The sequence below is a fragment of the Mauremys mutica genome, chromosome 7 (assembly GCF_020497125.1).
Source record: "Mauremys mutica isolate MM-2020 ecotype Southern chromosome 7, ASM2049712v1, whole genome shotgun sequence".
NCBI lineage: Eukaryota > Metazoa > Chordata > Testudines > Geoemydidae > Mauremys > Mauremys mutica.
Genome location: NC_059078.1, coordinates 69,758,523 through 69,782,899, shown reverse-complemented (window position 1 = coordinate 69,782,899; position 24,377 = coordinate 69,758,523). Strand labels below are relative to the sequence as shown.

The following is a 24,377-nucleotide window of genomic DNA, read 5'->3' as shown; positions in this document are numbered from 1 at the left end:
AGCCCCAACCTACCATTTCCCAAGAACGACTGTTTGGATCAAAACCACAGTTTGAGGGATTTGAAGTAATCCGTCTTATGTAAGGGTAGAACTCTTATTTGTTATTTCAACAAAAATATTAGTTTTAAAGTGAACTACCCAGGGAAGAAAACTGCTGTTCATGCAGATCTGCCAAGTACATTGGACAGGCTTTTCATAACAGCACACAGGTCTGTGTTGAAGACCTGGTCTTCCATCTCACATTTCTAAATTTTGCAGTTTGTGAATGGATACTCTGCCATTTCAGAGAGAGCCTGCCCTTTGTTTGCATTCTCTGAATACTTTAGGATTTAGACGTTGCCTAGTGTATCCTGAGTGCTATCTTATAGCACAAAATCTACATTTATGTGCTGGAAGGAGTAGTTTCATGTTGAACTTTTTTATTTTCTTTCTTTCTTTCTTTTTTGCAGTTTGCGCAGAAAATCATGTCTGTGCGTTGTATGAAAAATTAAGAAAATAAATTTTTCTTTACAACACGGAAAAGGAGGAGCCGATACTGCAAACCTTTCTAATGTTTTGTAGAAATTCCTGGGTCATTTATCAGCATGCTAGCTGCTTTGGAATCCCGTGTAATGCAAATGTTCTAATGATGCCAGAGGCTAAGTGCTTTTTAATTTATATCCCAAAAGTAATGAAGTTCCGAAGTAATTTGTTTTCAAAGGTCATTTTAGGGATTGGAAAAATAAAGAATTAATAATCCTGCTGCAATGGAATGAATAGGCTTTTACACTTTTTGGGGGGGAGGGGAATCATAGTATAATCCCCCACAAGGTAAAATAATTGATAAACGTTTCCAAAGATAAGCAGCTTTGGTTCTTAATATCATAGAGCATGCAGTTGCTAAATTAATATTAATTTTGCTTATGACTAAGGCCCTACTTGAATTGCGGTATGATTGTCAAATAATTGCAGCTCAGTTGTGGACAAGACATGGAAAATCATGGAAAGTAATAATGGACTTTTATTAATTGCAGTAAATTGGAAAAAACAGAGAAGACCTATTTGTTTAAGAAAAATTTGCTGGAACAATATGCCTGCTAACTTTTTTGATAACCATTTTGCTGCAACTATATTACAGTCAATGCATGGGGCTGATAGCCCGAGCCCCAGCCACCCAGAGCTGAAAGCACAAGCCCCACCCACTATCAGCTGAGATAAATGGGCTTCTAACTGTACTAATGCAGAAAGAAGTGTGTGTTGCAAACCTCAAAATGTATGCAACTTTGTGGACTATGCAAAGTGAGCTAATTAAAATAAAAATTGCAGTGGAAACCTAATATTACGGGATCCACAGTTTCCACAATATTGTAAATTAAGTAGGGCCTTACTTATGACGGTCCAATATACAATTTGTTTTCAGTTGCTCATAACTTTCTGCTGCTTTTCCCCGCACCAGAACACAGCAAGCATGAGAGCTTTGGTTTCAGAAGTGGAGCATGCAGCAAGGTTTCAGTCAGACCCAAGCCTGGGAGACCCCCCCATGTGCATTGGCCAGAGTTGGCAAAGATAGGAGTGCAGAGGGAAGGAACTTTTGGCTTGGCCATCTCATTAGAATAAGGGGCACTCTCACAGTGTAGGAGGAGAGATCCTTTCCCAGCCCCATCTAAGTGGGGTGGGCACTCATACCCAAGCCATAAGGACTTAGGCACTCCTAAGTCGCATGATCATGTTCAAAAGATTCCAAGGAGCAAGTCTTCAGTTCCGGTCTCTGCATCTAACTCGACACCAGCTGCTGTACCACCTAAATAAAACACTGGGACCTGAAGACTGGGAACTGTCGGTACCACTGAAAACTGTGATATTGGTGACTCATTCACTGGTGGTACCTTTATGTTCCTGTAAGGGGCCACTGTCTATACCTACTCTAGTGGTATGAAGTGACAAGACACAACCTTTCCAGATGATATCTTCATCCTCCTGGTCCCACAATCTCCCTTGTTATTGGGACCAGTCTGCACCAGGGAGATATGGGCATTCCTTTTCTTTCTTGCTCTCTTATTGAGCTGTCTTCAGCCATGAGGTCAGAAGAGCATAGTTAACCCACAGGAGTCTATGTGGGTTCATAATGCGCCAGTCTTTCATTTGTCTCCTTTTCACAAATCCCAAACTCAGACACAGTGTTTATCAATTGCCAGATACAACATAAACATATAGGGACACATTACATCATGTGTATATTTTGATAAATCGGGGAATTTGCTAAGACAACTTACAGTTTAAACATCATCAGAAGTCTGTGGAGCCCAATAACATTTATAATTCTCTCAAAAAATATTTCCTGCTTGGAAGGATGATATGCAATTTCTTATAGATCACTAGATTCATTTCATACCTTGACAGAGTTCTGAGAGATGCTATACACTTGAACACATTAAGATGGAGCCATTCCTTAACATTTGGAGTATTACAGCTGAATCTGGCTCTTAGTAACTGCTATATCTATGCTCTTTACAAACTGTATGAAACCAATTTGTGTATTTTTGCATGGATAACAAGCATCTGTCAACACTTATGCTGAAGGATGGCATAAGCTATCTAGGTGATCTATTTGTTTCTCTTGATATTTTGTAAGCTTTTGTTTTAATTTACCATTATTATGTAATGTTATGAAAATAGCAAGAAAGCTTTTGAGTACCCCCGCTGAACAGTGTTTACTTGACTCTCTGAATATTTCTGGCCTGGATCCTAAATCTGCCAGGCAAGCGGCACCATTCAGAACAAAAATTGCTCATTGTAGGCACTGAAATGTACATTCTGCATTTGATAGTTGCTCTAAGACCAATCATCGCTCATTTGACTCACACAGGCAGTCCCATTAAAGTCAACAGCACTCTCACAAGTAGTAAGGCAGGATTTGACCCACGTCAGCATATGAAACAGGCTAAGCCAAATGAAATGGATTTCTCTAGAATGCTCATCAGCTGACGGACTAGCCCTGGTTACCTCAGAAGAGTACCCTTCCACCCACTTCCTCAAAAATAAGCAATAGGGGAGATTTGTCTGAAATTTCGATAGCTCTCCTAATTAGTGGCTCAGTTAGTGTATATAGAGAGATGAAGTATAGCTATATAAGAGTTTTCCCTCCAAATGATTAATTTCCTATTGCCTTCTTATGTTGCATGTTAAGTAACATTAGTCACCCTGATTGCTATGAAATAAATATGTATTAGTATGTGGGGATTAAGGAGCCAAGTGCTGTACAGAAACAGTGACTAACAGCAGACTCAGTTACCAGTCTTTGACAGACAGCACACAGAGAGGAAGAAATGCCATCATGGAAAGAGTTGACATACCGTCAAACAGCCCATCAGACTCTGCTCAAAAGGTCTCTGGAAAGCTCTTGGGTCTCCACACCAATCCAGGAGCTCTGTAGCTGCATTATGGAAGTTTGCAGGATTCTGTAAGTGCTGAAAAGGGGAGAGATTAAACAATATGGTAAATAAATAATGTTAACTGCTGGATGCATTCTCTTCATCACACTATTTGAAAGCCAAAAAACCCAGGAAATGATAAGAGATGAATAGAGTAGACCAACTTAATTCATTCTCTATTATCTGTATATTGCTCCTAATTTAATTTTATTGCATAGAGGTAATAACTCAACTGAAAGTCCAGATCCAGTTCCCCAAAACTTCATGAATTGTGCCCAGAGATGTAATGAGTTGAACTAGGACACCAAGGCTCACCAACCCCAACGCAGGGCAGACTTGAATCTCATTCTGCATTTCAACTCTTTGCCTCAGGCCCAACTCCAACTGCTGAAAAGGGGGACACAGACCCACAGTGCTTTCAGAACAGCTAGATTTCAGCATCTTCCGCTTACTGAATGTGGCCCGACTGCCTTACTATGGACATTGCTGATACTTATTAAACAGTTTCCACAACTATAGCTAGCCTGTGGTTGCAACAAATATTGAGACATTTGCGGCACTGTAGTTCAGGAAAACAGCACACGGAGGAAAACACTGACACCAAGGTATGGCTGTGACATTGCTACAACTGAAAATACAGAAGCACAGAGTGTTGAGAAATATCCAAAGGAAATCTCACAACCCCTACAGGAGCAGGATTTCATTAGCCAGCAAAACTTGGAGAAGGAAACCCATTTAACTGCTACTCTCTTGGGTTCCCCTACACTGGCCAAAAGGCAGTTCTGTTTTGGGAGACATTTTGTATTTAACACCATCATGCCTACTGTCATATTTCAAAGTACTCTAAAACCAAAATGCTCCAAATTTTTAGCGGGGGGAATTCAATGTACAGCAAGATGGTAGCTGCTAAATCCCCTGAGAAGAAAGCACTATTTGTCTGGATTTTGAAAACAACTGATATTTACATATATCCCTATCTGGGTTTGTATAAGGTCACCATTAACATGATGCCTGTGTGCCTACGTACTGTACAATGCTCACATCCAGAATGGGGATACATTATAGGCACAAGAGAGCCACATGGTACAAGTCTTTGCTTGTCGAGCCTTCATTTGTGAGGTCTTTGGGGCAAAGGCCATTTTTTATTTGGTGTAAAGCACCTAGCAAACATCAGGCACTATAAGAGTTTTTGCTATTGCTGTTAATAATAAACTAATACATACTATTATTAAAACAACAATAGAATTAAAAGAAGAATAAAATAAGAATTTCTTACTAATGGAGACAATCATTACCGTAGAATATGAGGTGTACAAAAGGTTTCCACTAGCCTGTGGTGAGAGGGCCTTGCTTTCTAGCTGTGGCTATAACAGACTCATATCCTCTGCACACTGGGCATAGAGAAGGCCCTGTAACATACACTCACCAGCAAGTTACATACTTTCTCTGATCAAAGAAATCTCAAACCGACCTCTGAGGTCATCTGAAACCCAGACAAGCCCCTATTTACATGGTGGCTGCCAACTTCCTATACTTCCCCCTTTTTATGTATTCATTTATCTAAGAGATGGAGGACATACTCTATGTCCTGGAGAACAGCACCTGGTTATACCAAAGTTCTGTATATTATATCTGTCCCTCATACCTTGCAATGGAAAATGCAAAACAAAAAAAACCCAAACCAAACCTCATTATTGAAGGACTACACTCTATATGCACCAGGAAATTGTCAGCAATTCCTAGAACTGCCATTTTCAGGAGATTGGACTGGCCCATACGGTTCATCAAAAAGGGTGACCCATTGGCGTCCTCTCTGGCATATGCAAATATCTAACATTGAGAGTTAGCTGAATTTTTCCAAGCTCTTTGGCTTTTTGCTTCACAGATTTTGCATAAAGGGGATTTCTGTCAATGTAAAACTTGGAGAACTCTCCAGCTCAACAGAGTCAGCAGCGCTGACAAAAATGAGATGGTCAGCGATGACCCAAAACTACGTTACTCAGTTTATACAGGTTCCAATAAAACTTCACAGTAATTAAAAACACTGATATTAACTCTAAAGATTAACTTATTTCCTTTCCCATGTGTATCATCATAATCTCATGTAAGTATCTTCCCAAACAGGCTACATACATAGTAATGCCAGCTCTCACAATAGGTGTGATGTTTGACTTAAAGCCCAAACTTCTAGAGACAAGAGCTTACATGGGAAACTCAGCTTGATTTTTAAAAAGGTCCTAGCCTTTGTGGTTGAAGAGAAAAGTCTGAAAATGTGCACCCAGAAGGCTCAAAACCCAGAAGGCAAATAAAAGGAAACCAACAATAGAAGGAATTTATTAAATTCTCATTATTTTTAAGCCAATCTGATGAATTTAGGGAGGTTGTTTGACTCATGATTTTTGAATATTTGGAGTTGGCATTGCTATAAACATATGTCCTACATCCAAAATCTATTCACATTAAAGGATATTCAGTTCTCTCCCCCTCTTATTCTCATGCCAGATAAACCAAATAAATTAGCTCCAAGACAGCAGAGTGAAAACAAGTATCCTCCCACACCAGGGTGTGACAAGCTCTTATGTCTGTGACCTTTTGGATCCTGTTACACTAATCCTTGTTCTTTGGAGGATCTTTGTCGGAGGCCCTTGCACTGACAAGAGATGACTGGTATGTGGGGCAGCAAGTTTTAAAACAAAGGAAGAATTAAAAAAACAAACACCATTATGCAACATGGTATCTTCCTACTCAGCAACATGGAGCCAAATTTATACCAACTGCATGACTTCCTCTGGATTGTATTTTCAAAGCAACATTTCTATGCCAGCTCAATGAGAGGAGTCAAAGCTCTTTGTATACTTATGAATATTAGCATATCCAACTAAACAAAGATAAGAGGGATCTTTTATGTCTGTTATAAAAACCAACAGACCAAGTAGTTTAGGTTATTCGTCCTGACTATAGCAAGCAGAAAGGTCAGAGATTGAGAGCCTTCAAAGCTGCGAATGTCTGCTGCAAAAGCTCTCAGTATCTACTGTCATTTCAATTCTCCATTCTCATTCAGCTGAAAAACACAAAAACCAACTCAAAACCCTTTAGAGCATCATACACCAAAGGCAACTTCTCCTGCTATAATGCATCTGCAAAAAATTGCAGAGAAAGAAAAATGTGAGCATAACTGGAGCACAAATCATACTGTGATAATCACATGCTGCAGGGGCAGCAAAAGGATTGCATGTTGCAACCTCAATAACACAAAACCAATATTAAACATAATAGAGAGGAAATGTGGTGTGCACATGTTGTTGGGCATTGTAGGTTTCGCCACCAAGACTAATACATATTTTTAACCATACATGATTTTGTAGGTGGTATTTCCATCAGACACATCCTGCACTGAGAGCAAAGATCTCACCAATCCTGAACACAAAGCACAGAACAACATGGCTATTTTTTGTTTGCGGTTTGAGATCATTGGGCCCAAAATGCATTATAGTATCACATCACCAGCTCCTCCTACAATGACCCGTCAGTCCACACACTCAGAATATGGAAAAAAATAATTATTATTGTTTTACGATTATCAGGTGAGTCTTGTAGCTCAACTTTTGGGTGCTGAACTTAAGATATCTTACAGGACCCTGATTTGCAGAAGTGCTGAGCATCTTCCTTCTGAAAAATCAGAAGTCAAGTTAAGAAGTCAAGTTGGGAACCCAAAAATGGAGGAACTCAGTCATTCACCATTTTTGAAGATTTAGGCCACCAAAAATGAGGCCTTAAACATGGGTTTAATTTTCACTTCACTGTATCATACACTGACACCTACTTAATGTGAGACTATCAAAAATCAATATGCTTTGAGACGAGTAAAGGACTGAAATAAGTTTGTTTCATTTTTAAACTTCACTCTAGAGATATATACTCATCTCAATGGGATACATCAGAGCAGAAGCGATGGTGACTTGGACTTCAATTAATTACGCGTTATGCAACTCTCACTCAAGTCTCCATCTCATCAACCCATTGCACTTAGGGTTGTTTTGTTTTTTTGGCATGGTCAAGCACAGCAAGGGCCTATCATAAACCAACCACTAAAAGATGGGTCCTCTACAAAAAAAACAATTTTATATACACACACAGCATGCTGAAAACTTGACATCCTACACAGCAACTGTGCTACTGAAAATTAATTTATACATTAGTTATGCAAGATGAGTAACCCCTTCCCCCCCACCTTTGTCAATTCTGTCAAAGACAAAAGTCCCAACCAATCTAAAGGAAGAAAAGAACTTGCCAAAACATTAATGGGTTTGATCTCCATCCTCTTTATGTTTGAGTAGTTTCTGGAGCAAGAGAGAAAGCTCATGCTGTACAACGTAGGGAACGTGTTGTAGAGGCTGCATGAAGCCTTTCATGCCAAAAACCTATTTCTCATCCCTTTCTAATTTTCTCAGTAAATAATTTTTAAAATAAGTAAGGGGGGGACGGGGTGCCTGAAATTTCTCAGGATTACAGAGACCAAAGCTGTTTTGTGTGTGTGGGGATGGGGAGTTGAAAGGAAACCACACATGAATCAAAACATACATATGAAGAAGAGATTACATCCTAGGAAACATTGCCTTATGCAAGAACTACTACTATAAAACTACTACTACTACTATAAAAAAACTGAAGACTTCAGCACTCACTTTGGGCTATGACATCTAATGCAATAACCACACAAGAGATTAACAGGCTGGCAGAGCTCTAAGCCCAAAGGTTCTACAAGAGAACCACAAAATTTAACGTACAACCACGATGTTTAAATACGTGTTACTTATTTTTTCATCACCAACAACGTGCTCAACATTGCAGAAGACACTTGTATCAAGGTAGTCGCAGGGAACTCACAAATAAATAAATAACTAAATAATAATAATAACTAAATAAATAATAACTCACTAAAATAGCAACAAACAAACCAAGACACACTGTAAGAATCAGTTATTTACAAGACTGATCTTCAGTATTACTTAATTTTACTATAAAACAACTATTGACAAAACATCACTATTTCATTATTTCACAACCTATCACAGAGGTGGGCAAAGTATGGCCCGCGGGCCACATCCAGCCTGCGGGACCCCCCTGCCCGGCCAGGGCCGCCCGGGGGGGGGGGGGGCAATTTGCCCCAGGCCCCGGGCTCCGCAGGGGCCCCCACGAGCATGGCTGAGGCTCCCTCCCCGGCCCTGTCTCCTCCCCTCTCCCGGCGCCTCAGCCCATCCATCAGCATCCCGGACAGCTGCAACGTGGCTCCGGCGGGGCCCCTGAGCCCCGCCCCGCTCAGAGCCACGTGGTGAGGGGGTGGGGCTGCGAGCTCCAGGCCGAGCGGAGGGAGCTGAGCTCAGCATGGAGCTCGCAGCCTCGCCCCCTGACCACGTGGCTCTGAGCGGGGCAGAGCTCAGGCCCCGCGCGAGACACGCTGCCTCTGTCGAGTGAAGCTCCTGAATCCGCTGAGGCTCCGGGTGAGAGAGGAGCCAGGGGTAAGGGGCCGGGGGGGGGGGGGTGTTGGCTAAGGGGGAGGGTGGGGGCAGAGTTGCGGGGGCGGTCAGGGGACAGGGAACGGGAGGGTTGGATCGTGGGCGTTCTGGGGGTCTGTCAGGACTCAGCGAGGGGGTGATAGGTGTTGGGGCAGTCAGGGGACAGGGAGCAGGGGTGGGGTCCCAGGGTGGTGGTTGGGGGGGGGTCTCTGGCGGATGGTGAGGGGACAAGGAGCAGGATGGGTCTGGGATTCTGAGGGGGGGTGGGCAGTTGGGGGGCAGGAAATGGGTGGGGGCCAGATAGGGGGCAGGGCCAGGCTGTTTGGGAGGCACAGCCTTCCCTACCCTAAAGCTCATTCAGCAGTTTGAGGCTTGCAGAAGAGCCAAGCTGTTAGCTTTTCCATTAGGGCTACCATCCCTTTCACTTCTCAAATGCCAAGTTATAGTCTATATTTAATTTCAGTGCCATAGGGAGATTCATGTCAGGGGAGGGTAACTTCATTTAAAATTAGCCACTGGGGGAGGGATCACATGAGAAGAGCAATATCCTACACCACCTACCTCCTTCCCAACCTTACCAGGGGAGGACCCCCCCCTATATTTCCTGAGGCTCCAGAGGGGTTAATTCGGTGGTTCTCAAACTTTTGTACTGGTGACCCCTTTCACATAGCAAACCTGTGAGTGTGACCCCCCCTTATAAATTAAAAACACGTTTTTATATATTTAACATTATAATAAATACTGGAGGAAAAGCAGGGTTTGAGGTGGAGGCTGACAGCTCGCGGCCCCCAGTAATAACCTCATGACCCCCTGAGGGGTCCCGACCCCCAGTTTGAGAACCCCGGGGTAATTTAATTTTAACACCCTATGTCCATTCACATGCATGTACTATTTTGAGCATTTCAGTTTTCACAACATAGGCTCATCCCAGATTTGGAACAAGCTCAAATGCTCAGTTCGTGGAGTATGTACATAAGCTATACTAAAGACAAACCCACAGTAACCATCTCCAGTTTGTGAGGGACCCCATGGAGCCAGTCTCTAGGAAACAGATAAATATATGGAGATTAAGTCCATTAATGGCTATTAGCCAGGATGGGTAAGGAAAGGTGTCCCTAGCCTCTATTTGTCAGAGGGTGGAGATGGATGGCAGGAGCGAGATCACTTGATCATTACCTGTTAGGTTTACTCCCTCTGGGGCACTTGGCATTGGCCATTGTCGGTAGACAGGATAGTGGGCTGCATGGATCTTTGGTTTGACCCAGTATGGCTGTTCTTATATTCTAAGCTAAATGAACACAAAGTTATGGAGACAGATATGAGTCAAGAAAGCCAGCAGAGTATCAGAAACCTGGAAAAATCTCTGCCTGGATGGGCTCAGGCGTTTGGTCACAAGCTGAGGTGGTTCAAAAAGTTTTGGATTTTTTTTTAAGCAGAATTTTTTTATTGTTTCTTTAAACAATCAAACACAGCAAGCAGCAAATATTTGGCCACACACTTCTGAAACCACAAACCATATTCAGGTTATGGCAGACTAATTTCAGCTTTTCAATTAAAAAAACCACAACAAATTTTGAAGGAAAGCAGACGTTGTCCGTGATTTTTTTCTGCTTTTTAAAAACCCCTAGTTTTTGATCCAGAAACAGTTTTGACGGCATATATTTGTCCAACCCTTTTAATGAGCTTTAGGTTTTTAGCACTAGCTGATGCTGAGAACCAGTGATACCGTGTAAAGAAGTTTTCTCAAAACTGGATTTGTGCCGAGATGCAGATTTATTTTTCCCAGGACCACCCATGGGGCAGGGAGCAAGTGGGGCAATTTGCACCGGGCCCCGCAGGGGCCCCCACGAGAATATATATTGTAATTTTTTTAATGGAAGGGGCCCCTGAAATTGCTTTGCCCCAGGCCCCCTGAATCCTCTGGGCGGCCCTTGCCCGGCTCCTGAGCTCCTGGCCCGGGAGGCTAGCCACTGGCCCCTTCCCCGCTGTTCACCCAGGCGAAATGCTCTGGGTGGTGGGGCTGTGAGCTCCTGGGGCAGCACAGCTGCAGAGCCTGGCCTGACCCGGTGCTCGTGCTGCGCGGTGCGTGGCTGGCTCCACGCAGGGAGCGAGGGGTTTGGATAGAGGGCTGGGGAGTTCGGGGTGGGTTAAAGGGCAGGGGTGTGGATAGAGGTTGGGGTGGTCAGAGGGCAGAGAATAGGGGCTGAAAGGGGGCAGGGGTCTTGGGGGGGGCAGTCAGGAAGGAGGGGGGCTGGATGGGGGGGAAGGGGTTCCGGGGGCAGTCAGGGGACAGGAGAAGGGGTGGTTGGATGGGGCAGGGATCCCAGGGGGGAGGAGTCAGGAATGAGAGGAGGGGTTGGATGGGGCGACGGGGGGCAGTCAGAGGTGGGAGTTCTGGGGGTTGTTAGGGGACAGGGAGCGGGGGGGTGGATGGGGAAGGGGACCCGGGGGGGCCGTCGGGGGTGAGAAGCAGTGGGGGTCAGATAGGGGGCAGGGCCGGGCCACGCCTGGCTGTTTGGAGAGGCCTCCCCTAACTGGCCCTCCATACAATTTCCGAAACCCGATGTGGCCCTCAGGCCAAAAAGTTTGCCCGCCCCAGAACTTTCAATTGAAGTTTCCAGAACCGAGTTGTTATAATTAAGTGCTTCTTAGGACTACAGCTGACTTAACTGAATGAAACTGAGAGACTCAAATGCGCAAAAATCGCGACGTGTGACTATATATTATTATGGGCAGGAATCACCAGGTGGTGCTGCCAGTCTCCCAAGTTCTTTTTTTTTTTTTTCAAGCAAATTTTATTTATTTATTTACTGGTGCAGGATTTTACACAGGGGAGCTATGGCAAGAAGCAAGGGCGTTCTCTCTCTGCCTGAATCTCACTAACTTCTTGAGGCAGAGTTGCTCCCTGGGAAGTAGGAATTGGTGGCTGGGCTGAGATCCCTGAAAGAGAGGATTATCTATATGTTGTCTGTGAGCATCTCTGCTTTGTAACTGGTATATATGTGTAAATAAAAGAAGCTGCATTAAGTTTATACCTAAACTCAGCATCACTGATTTTTCCTTCAATGGGAAGTCAACTTGCAAGGCCCTGACATCTGTCACCCCTCATCTGTTGGCCTGCAACAGGGGTAGGTAATTATTTTTGGTCAAGGTCCAAATTTCTTGGGCAAGATACAGTCAAGATCCAGACTCCATAGAAAATAATAAAAAAATAACCACAAGGATAAGTAAATAAAAAGGTTTTGGGGTCCGTTCAAAAGCATCTGGTGATCTGGATTTGGCCCACAGCTGACCTATTGACTACCCCGACCTACAATATGTAATCACATGCACATCAACCTGAACACACACACCAGTATTTGCCAGTTCATGCACAAATATGGGCAAAACAGGCATATGTAATATAGATTTGAAATTTTCAAAGGATTCCAGAGCACTGTAAAACAAAGTCATATACCCTTTATATACTGAGTTCTCTATACACCCACACCAAAATGCATGCCTTATACAACTGAAATCTTGAGGAAAAAAAAAATTAGGAAGACAGAAATCAGTTACCTGGAATGAAATACGGCTAGGATACCAGGTGCATCTCCTCTAAATACAGAAGATTACAACCCAGATGTATACCAACATGTTGTAGATATAGCAATGCAGTAAATTCTGGGACAACAGTGCAAAATTAAGAGTAATTACAGAGGGTTAATGTTATCATGCATATATCAAGACATCACTAACATGACAGCAATAATATGGAAAACAAAATAATCTCAGTACAGACTGTGTTTTTATATGTTGCTATGGAAATTAAACGTGGAATTTTAATTTACAAATGCATATTGGGAGGGGGAGGTTTTTTTTCTTTTCTGTTGAAACATGCCAGGCTCTGAAGACACAGAACTAATTTACCGTATCTTAACTGCTGCTCAAATGGGATGTCATGCAAATAGGGTGCTTTTGAGTAGCAAACCGCTTAACTATGCTAAACAAGTTATTGCATTTATTTATGTGATGTCGCACCAAATTATGAAGGCTGACTCAAGTTGTCTGTTTATTTTGCCCAGTTACGTCTGCTCTGTGTCTTATGTCTTGCTTTAATTGAACTGCTGAATGATAACATAACTAATCACACAGACGCTAAGCCATGTTGCTAGATTCTAGGTTAATTAACAGTGGCCTACAGTCACTGCATTTCTCACATGGATAGCCACTTTGGCCCCTGCCTAGTCTCTGGCTTCACTAGCCACACAAAGCCTTGCAATTTTGTATTAGAGTAGAAGAATACAACTACCAACAAATGGAGATTTTCACTGCTTGGAAAAAGACATACAGTATCAACTTGTTCCAACTAGCCATACATTGCCTTTTCTACACTAGAAAATTAACCCATGACTCCAAGAGCTGGGGATTAAAAAGATATTCACCAAATATCATGAGACTCTATATTAAAATCTCAAGAGTTGGCAACACTGAAATTGGCCTAGTTCCTTTGCAGAGAAGTCAATTAACACCAGCTGACAATCTGGCCAAACTTATCTACCTCTAAAAGCATTTTCTCCATCTCTGGCACTCCCTAAATCTATTCCTTTAGTATGGAAGATATGGGGTCCAGCTGCTTTTGCATAGTCCACCAGCCAAGAAAACTTTTTTAGCTGAAAATCAAAAACTATCATTTCTATCTAAAATCAGTCAACGTTTTCTAATCATTTACTCCATCTTAATATTCACCTGGACTTGCTTTTCACTGTGTTTAATGAAAACATACTGCAGCCTTGAATACGCACAGAACAGCAAAAGACAAACAGGAAAGATGAGAAGGATTCTCTGCAACTTAAACAACACCGGAGCAGAATTAGTGTGGTCCTGTGTACTAGATAAAGCAAGCTTAGCGCTGAAATTATAATAAATTGCCTGTCTAAATAATGTAAACATAACTCTCATTCAGACACCCTTGCCATTGACTAACTGATAAGAGACCAGGCAGTTCTTTGTGTATAGCATACAAATATGTGGCTATTAGATCTAAATTTGATAAGTCATTCCCACCACATTCAAAAAGCAAAGGACCTGCATATCAGCCATGATCATTCACAGTAATTCATTAATACGGCCTTTTATTAGTCTAAAAGCTCAAGAGGCTCAGCGAGTAAGCCCAGCCATGATCCCCTCCCTCTCATGCATGGATAACTGCTATGGTTCTTCATTCATGAATTTAGTCCCTTTCTCACTCCCCGACAGGCCCTTCATTGGCTCTCATGGAACTAAAGTGGTGTTGTAGAAATATGAGCCACTAATTGCTGATGTGCTTCTGAAACGGAAAAAGCCATGACCCAAAATAGGTAGTTTTTCTCTTTTGTGATGGTAAAGTAATGTGATTATACATCTGAGAGTCTGTATACGTCAGGAACTATACTTAGTAAATTAAAAACCACAACTGAAACCAAGAATCAAAATGTCCTTTCTTTCTTCAGGAGGATAGAGGGGAATATTGAGCTATTTTCTTTCTTTTAGGGAATTGAGCTGTGCTTATCTACAAATAGCGATACATAGTGCAATTCTCTAAAAGGAATAGCTCTACAGACTCCTTCTGTAGCAAAGATTGTTTTGTATATAGGCAAATAAAAAGGTTCAAGCTGTGAACTTTGCATCCAGATAGAAACTTTTTCAAATTTCAAATGCTTTTCTCATTCACTAGTCTTTAAGAATACCTTGCACTTATATGGAGCATCTTTCATCAGAGGCTCTCAAATTGCCCTACAAATGTTTATTAAGCTTCCAAACACTCCCTATTATCAATGGGTAAACTGAGGAACAGACAGACTAAATGACTCATACATGGCCACAGACCTAGGAATAAAATGTACAGCTACTAAGAGAAGATACACTTGAAAGCAGGCCGCCTTCGATACATTTGAGTATTTGCAGTTCCCATTTCAAGGGAAGGAAAACAATAAATAGTGAGCAAGGAAAGAACATCTTTATCCAGAGCATTTAAATGAAAACAGGGAAAAGATCAGCACAGACAAGCAGTGTCCAGTTCAGTCCCTGGATACATAAGTGCCACTCCCATGGAAATCTGTGAGCAAAATTCAGTGTACATGGGTTGAAAATAGGTGCAAGGAATTGTATAGTAATCAGTGAGGCAGCATAACTTATACTGATGCAGAATTCAGCAGACATGCAGAGTGTTCTCAATGTACACACCAACAGACCATACTATGGGCTAACGGGAAAAGCAATGAGAGTGTACCCAATAAAGCAGTGCTTCCAAGCTTAATTATCCCCCTGCTTTCCTTTTACACCTCTTCTGCTTCTTAAACTTATACTAACGTGTTTATTGCAAAGCCCGTTTGCTTCCCCACCATTTGTAAGTGACATTTTTTTTTTTTGCATGGCCAGTGCACATCAAATCAATTTCTAGGGCTTCACAAATATTTTGGAAATTTTGACAAAGAATTTTTCAAATATTGTTGCTGGGTTTTGTTCAGTTTATAGAGTAGTTGAAATTTTTTGAAAATTTGAAGTTTCAGCTAAAGAATGTTCATGGAAAAATGTTTCACTACCTTTTTTCTGAAGCTTTCAACAAGCTGTTTTCCAACCCGCTTGTCCCCAAACAGGTAACTGACCCCACTGTGTAGGTCAGAACTGAATCTGGCCCACACTGAGTCTTTCCAACTCATGTTAAATCTTCTATTCCCATGAGAACATTGGCCCCATGGGCAGGAGATCACTTGCAAAACAAAGGCCACTCTCACAATGATACACAGATGTTTGCAGAATTGATTCCAGAATTTATCCAATTCATTTTTCAAAATTTAAATAGCAATGTCAACTAAACTACTTTGCAGTGCTGGTCCCTTAATTTAGTGATCACAAGATTTGCTTTTGAATTGTGGAGGAAGAGTGGGGGTGGAGGGGGTAGGGGATAATGTGTATCTGGGAGCAACTCCATCTTGTCTACCTACTTTAAAAAGCCATGTTATGTGTCAGCAATATATTCATCATGAGGCTGTTCTTGAAAACCATTAGCAGAAGCTAAAAGAGCTGAAATGAGGATTACTGTCTGACTTTGCTGATCAGAAATACATGGGCTGCATCTCTTTTCTGGGTTATATGCTTAGTATATAAATAGCTGCAGTACACTCTGAATATTTACAATAGAACCTTTGTCTCCTAATAAGGCAGAAAACAACAAATGCACCTTCTCTATAACAAAAATTATTGGGTGCTGTTATGCTATACTCTGCCCTGCCAAGCTGGCCAACGTGGCCTTTGCGATTTAAGACCTGAGAGCCTGGTATCTCATTCTCATAGCCAGCAGAGAAAACGGGCTCACTTTAGCGGCAACAGCTCATTTTGCTCAATAGTAATGCATATATCCAGTTACAACAACATTTGCCAGTCCAGTCTTTAGCCATGTCACCATCACCACCTGAGGAATGGTAATACTCAACCTGGAGCTCTCACATCAATGTGGTATATATAAGGAAGACCTGATTGTGCTTCCCCTTCTGCCTATTCTAAGGTGGAACAAGAGCGATGTCGATCAAAAGAACACTCCATGACACACAAGGCCCCATGGAAAGTGCTGGACATCTGGATTATCATTATGGATATTGCTTATTGAATCCTTCCTTTAGAGAGGAGAAAAGTACCTTGGAGGGGGAGAGTGTGACGAGTGAAAGAGAAGCAAGAAGCCACAATGAGTCTCAAGATAATCAGAGCATAGTTATCAAGTTGCTTCTTTAATCATATTTTCCTGACCAGGCATAATGATACAAAGCTTCAGTATTACAATGCAAACATCAATGTGTAAAGTTAGGATTTCCTGGCACAATTATTTGGTGGCACTTCAGGACCCTTTTTAATGATTATATGGCTCCTCACATCTTCATGTCTAAGCATCACTGCCTAAGGTTATTATTACCCAAAAAAATTATGAAATCTAGTTTGTCTAACTGGTGCACTACACTCATATTGGAGAATTTAACTAGACTGGTCAATTTCATTTTCTAGCCACCTTGACCTGGTTCACATGTGCTAGCTCAAGGCACTAGTAATTGTGATTATAGCACTTCTGGAAAACTTTATGTATACTTACACCTTTACATCCAAAATATATTAGAAATAAAATGCCTGTACATGAGTTCTAGGTGCCCCAATACAAATTAAACGTACAGTCTCTTAGAATATCACTCGTAAGTGAACATACCCACAAGAAAACACACAGCAAAATATACACTGCCCCTTCCTATTCCATGCAAAGCCCCAAAACTTCAGCAGCTCCTATCAATTGTGTACGATTTTGCAGTGTCCCCAGAAGGTCAAGAAATTTGGGCCATTTTGGAGCAGGAGGGGTGGGGGAATGAGTTCCAGAGCTAATGGGCTTTCAGATAGAACACACTCTTCACTACCACCCTCTGTCTTATTCTGGGGGACAAGCTAGAGCCAGAACAGTAATATGGGGGAAGGGGTGCGTCTCTCACGTGGGCAAGTTCCAAGCCATTTAGATCTGTGAGATCCTGTCTGCTGTGAAATTTAAGTAAGACTCATGAAAACATCTGCACTCATATTGGACTTTATATAGGTTTCTCCCCCTTCTCCTCCATTTGATTTCCAATATAAAAGGTTATAATAAAATACCACACCGTGGGTGGATGAGTCTAACATTTACCCCTTTCTATTCTGGGTGGGTGAATACTGGATATTGCCCACTCTAGTTAGCCAAACTGTTTACACAAAGAAACCCTGAGCAAAGGTGTTGGGACCAATTTAATGATATAGGAACTTCCATCTTCAATGCCTGTGCCATTTAGCAAGGCCGTTTGAGTTTTTAAATATCTCAACATGTTTCTGAGTTACCATTCTCAAGGTAGCAAAGAGTCCTGTGGCACCTTATAGACTAACAGATGTATTGGAGCATGAGCTTTCGTGGGTGAATACCCACTTCGTCGGATGCACGAAAGCTCATGCTCCAATACGTCTGTTAGTCTATAAGTGCCACAGGACTCTTTGCTGCTTTTACAGATCCAGACTAACACGGCTACCCCTCTGATACCATTCTCAAGGTATGTGTCAGTCTTTCCCTCCAAAATATACCAGGTCTCCCTATGTGGATGACAATCTAAACCTTTTACTTCAGGTAAAGTTGTTAATGCATTTTATTGCTGGAAGCTGATTTGTTCCAGACACATGCTTACTTGTCTTGTTTAAAAGAAACTACTTGTGCAATGTATTTTAAAATAGGATATGTGGAGACAACAGGTCAGTAGGGTCCTCGGTCTGCAAAATTCCACATTAGGAACAATTATATAATTTGAAGCTGAAATGACAGCATTTTGAATTATCTGGGTTTATTCATAAGTAATGTCTGAACAGTTCTTGGGAAATGTAGATTGTTACACATGTGCAAAATACAATTGATAAATAATTCTACAGCACCTTCCACTGGAGAATCTCAAACTGATTTAACGACATCAGTGAAGGTCACAATACCCCGAAAATGGTTGGAAAGTATTAATCACGAGTTACTGCAAAAAGGGCAGCTGAGGCACAGGGAGATTAAGAGAGTTGCCCAATAGCACTAAGGGAGCCAAGAACAGAGTTGGCAAAAGTAAGCAGAAGTACTGACTCCCATTTTCTTGCTCTTTCCAATGGACCAAACTCAATTTTTATTCTATTTTCTCAATTCTAGTGGCATAAGGGCAGAGATTTCCTTAAAAAAAAAAAAAAAGAAATCCACAGCCAACTGTCAAATTACGTATACTGTATTGGGTTTGACATGTACTTTTTCAAAGTTTTTTTGCTCATTTACTGAACACTTAAATATTTATCATGTGTCTTCCTTGTATTTCAGTGTTTTAGCTTTATTATTTTAATCTCATAGTCCATATAGAATGAACAGAACTGATGCCACTCTAACGGCACATACATCCAAACATGTCCTACTCTCACCAGCCCCCATCAGCAAAATATACATTATTAACATGTTTCAAATTTGTACATAAAATGTCTGCATGGGAATGATTTTTCAGTATTCCTAGGAAAGATGAAATTTGCAATACTCATTGCAATAAAGATAAACATGCATTCAGAAAGCTTCAGGGTTATATTTAGGAAGGGCCAGGTATAGGAAGAGGTGCGTGTAATTGATTAACCTCTTCATTGTCTTAAATGGCCAACCTGAAGGCTACAACTAACACTGGAAATTAAAGTTCCATCGCCAACAGCAATTTTACAATTTCCAATAGGAAGGAACATTCAGTGATGATCATCCTGAGAAACAACACAAGCCATCTGAATGTTCAAAATTTGTTTCAAATCATAACCTGATAAAATTAACTTAATTTTTCACACTATGATCACTTATAGGGTGACTGTTTCAGAGATTCAATTTTGAGGGGTCAAATCCCCCATACCACTAGATTCATAACTCAGTACTTTTTTTTTTTTTAAATCATCATCTACTCCAGTTTCAGGAAGAATATTTGTAACTGGCGTTGCAGGCAACTGTTCAGAGTTCGATTTAGTCTTTAAAAAGTCATCAATTTCCTTTTCATTAAACCCTGAACAAATATTTAAAAATGCTTTTGTTTGCCCACAAACATAGAACCATCACGTTTCCTTAATTTTCCAGGACACAAGAATGACACTTGCCATCTACCTTCTTGAAACCTAGAGTCCAACCATTCACTTTCCTTCTCCTCTTCTTGTTTATCCCTATCTTACTCTGGAAAAAATAGGACTGATAATTCTGAAGGGAAAAAGGTTTTGCAGGCAGCAATACCAGACAGGAATGCACAAGTTTGTAGGCATATACCCTGTCTGTTCTACTCTTTCTGTACCTCCAATAGACAGGGCTCTTTTGGTTACCGTCCTATACATCTTGCCCACTTCCCTCTGGGTTTACAGTTTTCAGTGTAGGACTGCTTCAAAACAGAGTAATAAATAATTTGGGATCCTGGCTTTTTATATAAGCTAAGCATCCCAGTAAGCATCATATTCAAAAAATCCTTTTCAGGATTCATTTCAGACTCTCACATTTGGAGTGAAATGAAAAATTGTCTTTAATTAAAGCTCTAGCAGGCACTGCACTGTTGCTTCTGAATCTTACTTCTGCTTTCAGACAGGAATAGAGGGAAACTGACCGTTAAGACATCCTCTCCCTTCCAATCCTGCTGCCAAAGGGGAAAGCTGGCTGGCCCTGGAGATCCTGAGCTAGAACAGGAATGCAGTGTCCCTAAAGACCATGACACCTGGAGGTCTCCTCAGTTACTTGTGCCACAGGGCTGGGCCTGTTGCGATATGTCCCTAAATAACCCTCGTATCCCACTGAGTCATCAAATGATGCTCTCCTTTTAGATGCTACCTTGTTTCTGTCCTCTGGCTTCAATTTCAAGTTAAACAAAATGCTTGTTTACTAAGCTAAACTGGCTAGACAACATTACCTGTCCAATGCACTGCTCCAAAGCTTGAATTGTTTGTAGTATCACCTCCTCCTCATTATCTGGCTGTGAGAGGCTGACCAAGAAGGGATAATCAGTTGTCACCATACCTCTGATTCCAACTCCCGTCTCAGCAAGTCTAGACTGCTGTAGCAATAACTTTGTAACCGGAGTAACCGCCAAAGTTCTGATCTCAGATTCCTGAGCAGCCCTACTGACTCTCTTCTTGGGAGCCATAATGCTTCCCACAAATAGTGAGAAAGGGAAGAGGAAAACCAGGAATCTTCAAATGCTCAGAGTAGCAGAACTGCACCTCCTGGTAGGTAATTAGACAGCTAAGGACACCGAGACCCACCCAAAGAAAAACATTTGCTGTTGGAAGTCAAAGTCTCAGCAGCACTATCTCAGCAGCTTCTGTAACCAGTTAATCCAAATAGGAAGTGACCCTCCCCCAAGGAAATTACTCTTCTCCCCTCCCTTCCTTACCCCACGTACTTCTGTGTTTTATGCATTTGGGGGAGGAAGGCAACTCTTTCATGTCAGCTTCTTTTTTCGGTTAGAAATCAAACAGCTCAAATGAAGGGAGGAGGGTGGGAAGATCTCTGGCAGCTAGCCCTAACCAGCTAAGGAAGAAAAGCTCCATTATGCCATGGAGCACCATGATGCTGTTAATATAAATGGCCATTATGTCTGCTTGGAAATAACAGTGTCTTCCCCCTACCCTGATCCAATATTTAAAGAACCTGATGGAAAATAAGTTACTTCAATTGGCATCATAAAAGCTTCTTCCCTCCTCCTTAGCAGGGCAGAATGTCAGAGCTGATGGGAGACTTTTCTCAGGGCTTGTCTATATGGAGAGTTAGCGCATGGCAAGCTGAGATGTGAATCTGTAACGCTCTGGCCTGCCACACACTAACTGGCCATGTGGACTCTGCTAGGCTGAAGCAGACTCTGGAATTTTTAGTGCACAATAGGAGGGTCCACATTTGCAGCAGGCTAGAGCATTGTAGATTTACACCTGAGCTTGCTGTGCACTTACACTCTGTAAAGACATGCCAATAAGCATCCATGGAAACTTACAGACACCTGGGGACTTGCCAGAGCAAAAAGGAACATAGGGTAACATTTTCAAAAGTGCCTTAGTGACTCGGGAGTCTGCTGGCCATATTTCAAAGGTATTCAGGCACCTAAAATGAAATCAGTGCTAGATGCTTTTGGAAATCCCACTAGGCATTTATGTGCATCTTTAAAAGGCACCTAAGTACCTTTAAAAATGTGGTCTTAAGTCCCATTTCCAAACATGATATAGGCACTTAGGGGCCTAAGTCTCACTGAAAGTTAATGGGATTTCAGATCCTAAGTACTTAAATCACCTTTCAGAATAAGACTTAGGATCCCAAGTCAATTCTGTGCTTTTAAAAATCTGACCAGCAGACTTTTAGCAGGTTATCATCTGAATACTGGAATGGCCCACACAATACCCATTATTAACAGCAACAAAATAACAGATTTACGGACTTAAGCAATTCATACATTGATTGGGTTTGAACCATTAAGTAAATGAAAGTCAGGCTAACTTCTCACCTAGCAAGCAGGATATATCCCGTAGCTGTGCAACTGACTCCCTCACCCAAAGACCTACGTCAGGTACACTAATCATTTAGAGAAAAACAAAGGACAACATAGCAAACAACCAACATACTCTGGTGCAGCTCAAGGCTCAGACACAAACTTCAGTTTGAAGATGCATGAACATGGTGAAAACTTGTGTTCCTTTTTAAAAATCTAATCTCTCTGGAGTTACCGACTTTCAGAACCGCAGCATGTCCTTTGCCCCAGCACATGCTGCTGTGTGGTTTAACCAACATTCTGAAACTGCATTTGGCATCACAACATGCCGTCTTGGTGCACTGCACATTAATAAATGAGAATGGACCTTCCTGTCTGGTGTACGGAAGAGCACATTCCACCACCACCGACAGAGTTCTCCTTCAGTTTTAATGGCAGAGTTGTGTGAAATGGAAGGACCAGGGTGCTAAAAGAGAGACAGTAAGAACATTTTGAAGAAAAAAAAAAGATACATAAAATTATTCTGTATTTACCCCTCCCCCCCCATTTTTGGACAGATCTAATCTAATCTAGCTGTCCATAGATAATATATTAATTGTATCCATTGTCTGAAGCACATGGATTCATTACTGTACTAACACGTATAAGCATATGAAAGGAAATAAGCAGAACCTTGCTCCTGTAAAGATATTCAACTTGACAGACAAGGCAAAAATGGGATGTCAAAAATCAGAGCCATGCTACCAGCTGTATCACATATTCATTGCAGAGCAAAGGCCAGCTGCTAATCAAAGAATTCCATGTGCATGATTGACCCATAGCCTTTTGGATTTCCAGTATTGTTAAAATTATAGCCTTTATTTACCCATGAAAATCACATGCCATTTTTAGCAGTAGGTCAAATGAGATAATTATGTGGAAGAGTAATAGTCTTCCTGATATTGTAGACTTTAAAGATTAAAAGGTTTGAGAGAGTACATTCCCTCTATGGAAAAATCACTCATCCCTTAGAAACAGGTGCTACGATAAGGCAATTGATAGAACTTGGGGAATAGGCACACTCACCACTAGCCCAGATCAAAAAGTTGAAGGATCATATTCAAGAGGCTGCGCCTTTCATAAACCCAGCCAATTCTTAAGTAACAAGCCACCCAAATTCTGCCTTTGACACAAACATGGGTAGAAAGCATATGTTTCCTTCCCCGGGCCTGTTCATACCACGTCACATCTTTTTCTCTTTCCCTCACATCTTGACTGCCCACATCAGAGGGGCAGCCTACCAAGATGAAGGATCAAAGATGGCAGAAATGTTGACTGATAAAGTCTATAAATGGTCTTGAGAAGCCAGGGAAGCAAGTCTTTTCCTAAACATATTTACCCACAGCAGAGAGATGTTCCAATGGACCGAGGAGGGAAGCAGACAAAGAATTTGTAACTATACAGGTCTCAGGAAAAATAGGAGCAAGATAGATACTAGGACACTTTTGATGAACAGACCAACCAATAATCTATAACAAACACAACTTTTTTTTTTAAGGTAAAGAAAGGGCCCTTTTCAACCTTATCTTTATTGGTATAAGCCACTGATAATTCAGTACTAAAAAACAGCAGTAGCTACATGGAACTACAACCACTAATAAGAAGGTGTTTCTGCCCAAATAGTCTCTATGGCAAAATGCCATTAATTTTTAAAATTAGTGAATTATGCAACTTTCAAGTATCTTTATTACTACTTTTACACCATTAACCCACACCAGTCAAAAATATGTTAATAGTGCTTATGAGTTGGGAACACCGACAATCTCCAATAAGAGATTTTGGAAAGTAGGAAGATTTTTTTTCAAATGGTTTCAGGATTTTCATGCTAACAGAAGTTATGCAAATACGTGAAGAATCCAACTTTCCACCAAATGGAAAGTTACAAAAAAATCCAAGCACTGAAGGCAGAAAAAGAAAAAGGCTGTTTCCAAGGTTAGTTTGCAATTGCAGAAAGAAAGAAGCAACACAAACACATACAATTAGACTTTTTAACATACATCTGCTGAATGGCCAGCTAGGCAATAAAATGCATTCAAACCACAGCAATTCAGCAAGCTCCTTCTTTGAAGAGAAGGGGAAGAAATGCTAATCTGTTTCTAGAAATCAACAATATGATGTGTGCTTCCCATTAGGTTGGGTTCACCGAGTGATAGAGCATCGCTTGATGTGATATTGTTCAGTGCACCCTGATGTAACATGACACAAGCAGCGGAAACAGCACTCTCCACTCCCACCACAGCAAAATACCCCAGATACCAGAGGACCTCCAGATACTTCCTTTAACCTATTACTGGAAATAAATGTGGCTATTTCAACACAGCTTTAACATGCATCATGAAGGCAATCCTCAATCCAGTATCAAGATATCAGGTGTATTTTGAAAGGGGTGATTTCCTTGT

At 41.4% G+C, this 24,377-nt stretch overlaps 1 protein-coding gene across 4 annotated transcripts in view; it reads right to left on the bottom strand.

Annotated features, from left to right (window-relative positions):
- ZMIZ1 (zinc finger MIZ-type containing 1) overlaps positions 1 to 24,377 on the bottom strand; it is a 525,799-nt gene that overhangs the window by 193,320 nt on the left and 308,102 nt on the right. For all 4 annotated transcript variants that reach the window (XM_045023882.1, XM_045023878.1, XM_045023879.1 and 1 more), the window contains exon 6: positions 3,333 to 3,446. In XM_045023882.1, coding sequence (XP_044879817.1) covers positions 3,333 to 3,446 — 114 coding nt within the window. The remainder of the gene's footprint in view (positions 1 to 3,332; positions 3,447 to 24,377) is intronic.